A 7,937-nucleotide genomic window follows, 5' to 3' on the forward strand; every position below is an offset into this window, starting at 1 on the left:
TCTCTCTCTCTCTCTCTCTCTCTCTCTCTCTCTCTCTCTCTCTCTCTCTCTCTCTCCCCCCTCTCATTAAATGATATTCCAGGGTCCAAAGCCAATGAGAAGCCCCCAGCTGCTGCCTGCCAGCGGCCGTTCACTGAGCAGCCTGCCATCCCAGTTCAGCAGTACAGCTTCTGTGCTCCCACCTGGCCTGAGCCTCACCACGGTTGCTCCCACCCCTCAGGATGCCAGCCAGTGCCAGCCCAGCCCTGACTTCGGCCATGATCGGCAGCTCAGGTATGAAGCCAGGCTGTTGAAAGGACAGGAAGGGGTCATTTGCCCTTTCCCTTCATCTCTCCATCCTGCACAACAAACTTCCAAGGCTTCCCAATAGATCTCAGCTCAGGAGGCAGCAGGGAAGACATGGGGTCCTGAAGGTCATGGGCGTGACCCATTGTGTGGCTCACTTGCCTTTGAGGGGCACAGTTTGGGTACTGTTCTAGTTTTGTTTATGTTTCTGTAATAAAATACTCTAACAAGCAGGAAATTGGCTGAAGAAGGAGTTTCATTCAGCTACAATTTCAAGTTAATATTCATTATTGCAGGAAAGTCAAGGCAGAAACTTCAAACATTGAGTCACATTACATCCACAGTCAAGAACAAAGTGAAGTGCTTGCTCTCTTTACTCGATTGTGCTTGGCTTCATTACGCCACCCTTACACATTTCAAGAGCCCAGCCTAGAGAATGGTGCTGCCCACAATGGGCTGGCCCTTCCTGCAGTGATTAAGACAGTCTCCCCAGAGACATGCCCACAGGCCAACACAGTCTAGACCATCCCTCACTGAGACTGTCTTCCAGGTGGTTCTAGATTGTGTCAAGGTTACAATGAAAACTGGCCATCTCAAGTGCTGACTACAGTGTCTTCTCTCTCTCTCTCTCTCTCTCTCTCTCTCTCTCTCTCTCTCTCTCTGTTCAAAGGCTGTTACTGAGCCAGCCCATCCAGCCTATGATGCCTGGGTCCTGCGATGCCAGGCAGCCCTCAGAAGTCAGCAGGACTGGACGGCAAGTCAAGTAGGTGGGAGTGGGGCAGACACTTGATTGGAATAGTCTAAGTCCGGCCTTTTCATTCTCTTAAAATGATGCTCCAGGAGCTGATGTTCCTGACAGCAGTACTCCAAGTTTTCGGGTTTCACTATGGATATTCTACAAAAACCAGGATCAAGCCTTCAGTGTCGCTTTCCCTGAGCTTTCCTTTCACTGGTGCTCATGTAAATAAATAAAAACCTGGCATCTACTCTTCCGTGCTCCAAACAGGAGCTGAAAGAGACAGTGACACCTCACAGGTTGCAGCCATCCTTGGGCTTTTTAAAAGGTATAGATCCCAAAGCCTTCATGAGAGCTGACATCCTGAGGAGACATAACCCTTTCGCCTTCCTTGGGGGCTCTCTCCCTTCTGCCGGTTTTTTACAACCGACCGCACTGGGCTTCCCTGCCTTGTGCCTCTGACACTGTAACCCAAGACCGGGAGAAGCAACAAATATGACCTCCCTCCCCTTTCCAAGATACAGCCTCCTCCCACATCTTTGGCCCAGGGCATTTTCTGTTGTTATAACTGAACATCAAAGGCAGGGTAACCCATGAAGGTTTTCTACGTCTCCTGGTTCTAGATAATGGGAAAGCGAGGCAAATGGTGCTGGCATCTGCCCAGAATCTGGTGAGGTCCTTCTTGCTGCTTCATGACATGGGGGGAAGAGAGAGACGTGTTCTAACTGAGCTCTCCTATTCTTATAAAGCCATTAATGTCCTCATGGGGGCGCCACCCTAATGACCTCATCTCGTCCTGTTTACTTCCAAAAGCCCCACCCAAAAATACCGTAAAACAAGGAGCTTGGAAGCTAGGTTGCCATCCAACACATGGGCTTTGTAGAACACACTCAAGCCAGAGTATTCCACAGTCTCTCTTCCTCCTGTCCATACTGAGGGACAGATATGTTCAATTATTTAGTTAGTATTGCATAGGGGTTACTGGAGACATGGGGCAAAACCTTTAAATGCTACTAGAAAGTAGGCTTTAAAAAATAGCCTCTGGGTTTCTATTTTCCTCCTCTTTCAAGACTGGATTCTCTTGCCTTGGCCTTGGCATGCTGAGATATCAGGTGTGTTCTACCACACCCAGCATTTAGAAGGGAGGCTATCACATGACCCTTATTTGTGTAAGCACTGTTTGAATTCCAGTCCAGAGTTTATCAGGACACTGCTAGCTAATGAAGCTGTGCAAAGACTCCCTGAGAATTCTTCCTCTGCCTTCTGCAGCCCGTAATAGCATAACTGAACAGTTCCTAAGCTCGTGGGAGTACTTACGATGATTTCCTTTTCTCCCAATAAAAGTTCTATACCTTAGAGGTGCTTCCTTTCTTCCGTCAGTGAAGAGTCTAGGCTTTAAGAGGATCAGGTCTAGAAGGCCACACATTAACCAATGGCTCCAGAGCACAAACTTCCTTGCCTCTGAATCAAGACAACTTGTTGGCCCTGTCTGGTCTCCCTTCCTCCTATAGATAACTTTCTCTGTTGTCTCTGTCCTCTAAATACTTGGCCTCCCTCCCTTTGCCCCTGTTTGGGAACAGGCACAGTCATGGATCCTGTGAAAAGCCATCTTTAAAATTCCCTGCTTCTGTTCTCAATTAGACAGGCGGGTTTGGATTTTGGTTTTGAATTTTGCTTGTTCTTCCTAAATGTTCCAAGTAAGTGGAAAGAAAGATGCTTGTTACCTCAGTTTCCAGAGATGTTTAATCCTGCTATGAATGAGGCAAAACCCACAATGTTTTCCCTACCAGCAGCTGTAACTGCTATTTTTGGTCAAACCAATCATTGCTACCCTACTGTCTCTTCCAGACATGACCTAACAGCTCTGTTCTCCAGAGAATATCAAGAGCTGCATCTCATATACACACAAAGGTCTCTGTAGGGGAAGTCTGGAAGCCCCAAAGCCTGTTACAGATGACCTCATATAGAGAAATGTCATCACTAAAAATCAAACCCAGAAGAGAATTCCCTGTAGTGTCTTTGAACATTATCCTGTTTTTCCAGACCTTCCCATAAAGACCATCTGTTTTAGTTAGGGTCTTACTGCTGTGAACAGACACCATGACCAATGCAAGTCTTTTAAGGACGAAATTTAATTGGGGCTGGCTTACAGGTTCAGAGGTTTAGTCCGTTATCATCAAGGTAGGAACATGGCAGCATCCAGGCAGGCATGGTACAGATAGGATGAGGATCTTAAAGCCCACATCCACAGTGACACACCTAATCCAACAAGGCCACACCTACTCCAACAGGGCCACACCTTCTAATAGTGCCACCCCTGGGCCTAGCATATACAAACCATCACACCATCCATCGTTTCTTGATAATAGACCATGGTCAATATCTTGTTATGTTATTACTGCTATTGTTATAAAATATACATAATGTAACATTTGTCATCAACACATAATATATAACATCTGCCATCATAACCATTGAAGTGTACAGTTCCAGCGCATCTGAGGTATTGCCCAGCCTTCCATTTCCAGAGCTCTTCATTTCCTTAGACTGAAAGCATACCCTACCTCCAGCCCCTCCCCCAACAGCTCCTGAAACTCACCATCCCTCTCTCTGCCTTTCCATGACTTTGACTATTTAGGTACCTTGTACAGTGTTTGCCTTTTGGTTGTCTTCAGGTTCCCCTCCTAGCCTGTGTCAGTACTAGGTGGTACTGTGTTCCACTGTACAGGTGAGTTCATCAGTGGACCCTTGACTTCATTCTGCCTTCTGACTATTATTGTGAATAATATTTCTATGGGTGTGCAAATACCTATTTGAGTGCATACATTTACTTCTTTTGAATATATAACCAGAAGTGGTATGGCTGGATCATACGGTAATTCTATTTTTGTCCTGAATTTTTTTAGTTGACATATGAATTTATGGGATTTGTCATGAAATTTCCTTATATGTGTGTGTTCTTATTCCTCCTCCCATTTCCCTGGTCTGTCTTCCATCCACACCCTCTTGCTGGTTCATGTCCACTCTTCCAAGTAGGTTCTGCATAGAAACTATTTTTTTTTTTTCGAGACAGGGTTTCTCTGTATAGCCCTGGCTGTCCTGGAACTCACTCTGTAGAACAGGCTGGCCTCAAACTCAGAAATCCTCCTGCCTCTGCCTCCCAAGTACTGGGATTAAAAAAGTGTGCACTACCACCACCTGGTGCATAGAAACTTTTTAGGATTGTGCAATCCCATTTATCTATTCTGGGGCTATTTCCTGTAGTTCTGTGGTCCCTTTCAGACAGTACTTGCTCATGCCTGTTCCTTTAAATGTGTTCCTCCCATATCCAGGGTTCCAGTGTTCCTAATAACGATCTTTGATCCATTTTGAATTGATTTTACTCAAGGTGAAGGATATAGATCTAGTTCCTTCCTCTACTTGTGAAAAAAAATCTAGCTTTTCCAGAACTGTGGTTTGAAGACGCTGCCTTATGTCCAGTGTGTATTTTGTGACACATTTGTTGGCTTGGTTGTGTGTGTTTATGTCTGTCTCCTATGTTTCCTTTGCTCCACATGTTTCTCTGCCAGTAAAATGCTGTTCTTTGTTACTTTGGCACTTACAGTGTAATTTGAGGTCAGGTTTTGTGGTGCCTCCATGGTGGCTCTTCTGATAGGGGCTATTTTGGCTATTTGGGGTCTTTTGTGTCTCATATTAAATTTTGGACTTTTTTTTCTATTTCTAAGAACAACACTGGAATTGTTATGGCAATTGTGTTGAATCTGTAGATCAGTTCTGATAACATGGCCAATATAATAATGTTAACTTTTCAAATTTTCCCATGAGTCCACGTGAGAGGGTGTTTTCCTTTTTTCTAGTACCATGTTCAACTTCTTTCTTCAGTGTCTTAAAATTTCCATTGTAGATGTCTCTCAGCTTCTTGATTAGTTTTATCACTAGTCATTTTTAATGATTTGAAATTATTTTATATAAGCATTTTAAAGTTATGAATGGGATTCTTCTCTAATTTCTTTCGTGACAAACACATTTTTCACATGTCGAAAAAGTGCTCATCTTTTTTTGATGATTTTGTGTCTCTTACTTTGCTGAATGTATTTTTGAGATCCAAGAGTTTTCTGGTAAAATCTTTATATGGCTGCATCATCTGCACATAGGGATAATTTCATTTCAACTTTCCTACTTATATCCCTTTAATTTCTTTCTTATTTCCCCAGCAGGACTTTGAAGTTCAACACTTGGTTGAATAAGAGTGTTAACCCTTGTCTCATTTCTTATTTGGGGGGAAATCTTTCCCATTCATCCTATACAGCATAATGTTGGCTGTAGGCTTTCCATATAGACCTTTGTTAAATTATGCTATAATCCTATAATTCCTAACTTCTTCATGAAGGACTATTTCCTTCATGAAGTAATGTTGAACTTTCTCAAAGGCCTTTTTGTCTCTATTAAAAAGAGCATGTCGAGAGTTAGAAAGATGGTTCAGAGATTAAGAGCTCTGACTGCTCTTCCAGAGGTCCTGAGTTCAATTCCCAGCAATCACATGGTGACTCACAACCATCTCTAATGAGATCTGGTGTCCTCTTCTGGCCTGCAGGCACACATGCAGGCAGAACACTGCATACATAACAAATAAATCTTTTTAAAAGAGCATGTACCCAGGCAGTTGTATCACATACCTTTAATCCCAGCACTTGGGGAGGCAGAGAGAAGTGGATTTCTGAATTCAAGGCCAGCCTGGTCTACCGAGTGAGTTCCAGGACAGCCAGGACTATATACAGAGAAACCCTGTCTCAAAAAACAAACAAACAAACAAAAAACATGTAATTTCTGTCCTCTAGTATACTTGTGTGTTATATTACAGTTATTGACTTGCCTAAGTCCAACCACTCTTGGTCATGGTATATGATCTTCTTAATGTGTTCTTGAATCAGTTCACAAGAAATTTATTGAGAATATATGATCTGTATTTATCAGAACAATTAACCCACAGTTCTTTCTCTGTCTGTCTGCCCCTCCCCCTCCCTGTTCCCTTCCCCCGTTTGTGTGTGTGTGTGTGTGTGTGTGTGTGTGTGTGTGTGTGTGTGTGTGTGTATGAGAAAGGGGGGTCTGGTTTATTATGAAGTAGTACTGACTTCCTAGACTGAACTCGGAGTAATGTTCCTTCCCTTTGTATTCTTAGGGAACAGTTTGAGGAGCATTGACTGTCTGCTCTTCTCTAAAGATTGGTAGAAGTCAGCAGTGAATACACTTTGTCCTGGGATTTTCTTCACTAGGATGCTTGTTAATTGCTACTTGTCTTGTTGACAGCTGTGGATCTATCTATATTGTTTATATACCCTTGATTTAATTTTTGTAGGCCATATGCTTGTAGAAATCTATCTTTTTCTTCTAGATTTTTCCAGGATTGTAGGCATGATCCTCTGGATTTAATCGAAGTCTATTTTAATGCTCCTAACACCCCATTCCTCTCTAACTTGATTGATTTGGGTTCTCTCCCCCCCCCCCCCGTCTCTCTCATCAATCTTGTTCATCATTTTAAAGAGTCCACTTTGTGTTGACTGGTCCTAGGTTCTTTTAGTCTCCATTGCGTACATTTCTGTGCTAATCTTGATTACCTCTTGCCACCATCTGCTTTGGGTTTTGGCTTGTTCTTGTTTTTCTAAGACATTGAGGTGCATCATTAGGATATTCATTTGAAATCTCTGGATTTTTTAATGTCATCGCTCATAGCCATAACCTTGCCTCTTAGAATGACCTTACCTGCACCTCAAAGGTTGGTAACTTGTGCTTTTATTTTCATTCGACTATGGAATGTTTTCTCTCTCCTTTCTTCAGCAAACCAGCCACCAATCATTCATGAGTATTTCATTCAGCCTCCAAGTATTTGTCATACCTAGAGATTCTGTTGCTATTGATTGCTAGCTTTTCCCTTATGGTCTTCTAAACACTAGAAATTGTTCTAGTTATTTTGCATTTGTTAGGACTTGCTTAGTGACCTATAATGTGCTGTTTTAAAGAAGGTTCCATAAGCTCCGGAAAAATATATGAATACCACATATGTTGGATAACATAGTTCATCTGTGATATGGTGTTTGGGGCTTTGTGGGTTTGCTCATTTGTTTTGGGCTAGGTCTTATGTAGCCCGGTATGGCCTAGAACTCTAAAGATCTACCTGCCTCTGCCTCCCAAGTGCTGTGATTAAAAGTTTACACCACCACACCCAGCCCATGATGTAGTTTTTAAGATATGTGTGAGTGTGTATGTTTAAGGGGTGTGTGTGTGTGTTTTTGTGTGTGTGTGTGTGTGTGTAAGTGATGGGGTATCCCACCAGTCCATGGTACCTGCAGAGGCCAGAAGAGGGTATCAGATACCCTGAATTCCTTGATGTGGAGTAGCAGGCAGTTGTGAGGTGCCACGCACACTCGTCTACTCCAGTCACATCCAAAATATCGGGGATAAAATCCTGATTGAGGATAAGAGGCAATAAGGATCCAAAAGGAGTTCTGTGCCTCCTGGATATTCAGACAGTCGCTGGTATCTCCTAACTCAGACATGTTCCAGATCAGTCTTTCCAATCGTCAACACACCCTCATAATTAGGCATAAAGGTACCCTAAGAAATGATTCATAAATGGCTAAGATTGGGCTTTGTTTCCTGGCCAACACAATGTTACCAACCTATCCTAGTTTAATACCAAGCTGTCCATAACTTGGAATTTCTCTCAAGGAATCTGCCTCGCCAGAGCTAGCAACAGAGGTCTAGCACATTCCTTGGGGTAATAGATTGTTCATAATAGTTAGAAATGTTTTGCATACTAGAGAGTAATGATGGGCTTCCACTCAAGGACCTTAGCTAGAAGTGTTAGGTCAGAACCCTAGTCATTGCCTCCAGCAAAACCAGAGAATTAGAATAGGAA

At 43.0% G+C, this 7,937-nt stretch overlaps 1 protein-coding gene across 2 annotated transcripts in view; it reads left to right on the forward strand.

Moving 5' to 3' along the window:
• Npas2 (neuronal PAS domain protein 2) overlaps positions 1-7,937 on the forward strand; it is a 185,537-nt gene that overhangs the window by 166,321 nt on the left and 11,279 nt on the right. Inside the window, exons 18-19 of one of the 2 annotated variants that reach the window (XM_031367287.1) lie at positions 83-273; positions 956-1,048. In XM_031367287.1, the coding sequence (XP_031223147.1) occupies positions 83-273; positions 956-1,048 (284 nt within the window). The remainder of the gene's footprint in view (positions 1-82; positions 274-955; positions 1,049-7,937) is intronic. The other variant, XM_031367288.1, reaches the window with a different exon arrangement.

The sequence above is a fragment of the Mastomys coucha genome, unplaced genomic scaffold (assembly GCF_008632895.1).
Source record: "Mastomys coucha isolate ucsf_1 unplaced genomic scaffold, UCSF_Mcou_1 pScaffold14, whole genome shotgun sequence".
NCBI lineage: Eukaryota > Metazoa > Chordata > Mammalia > Rodentia > Muridae > Mastomys > Mastomys coucha.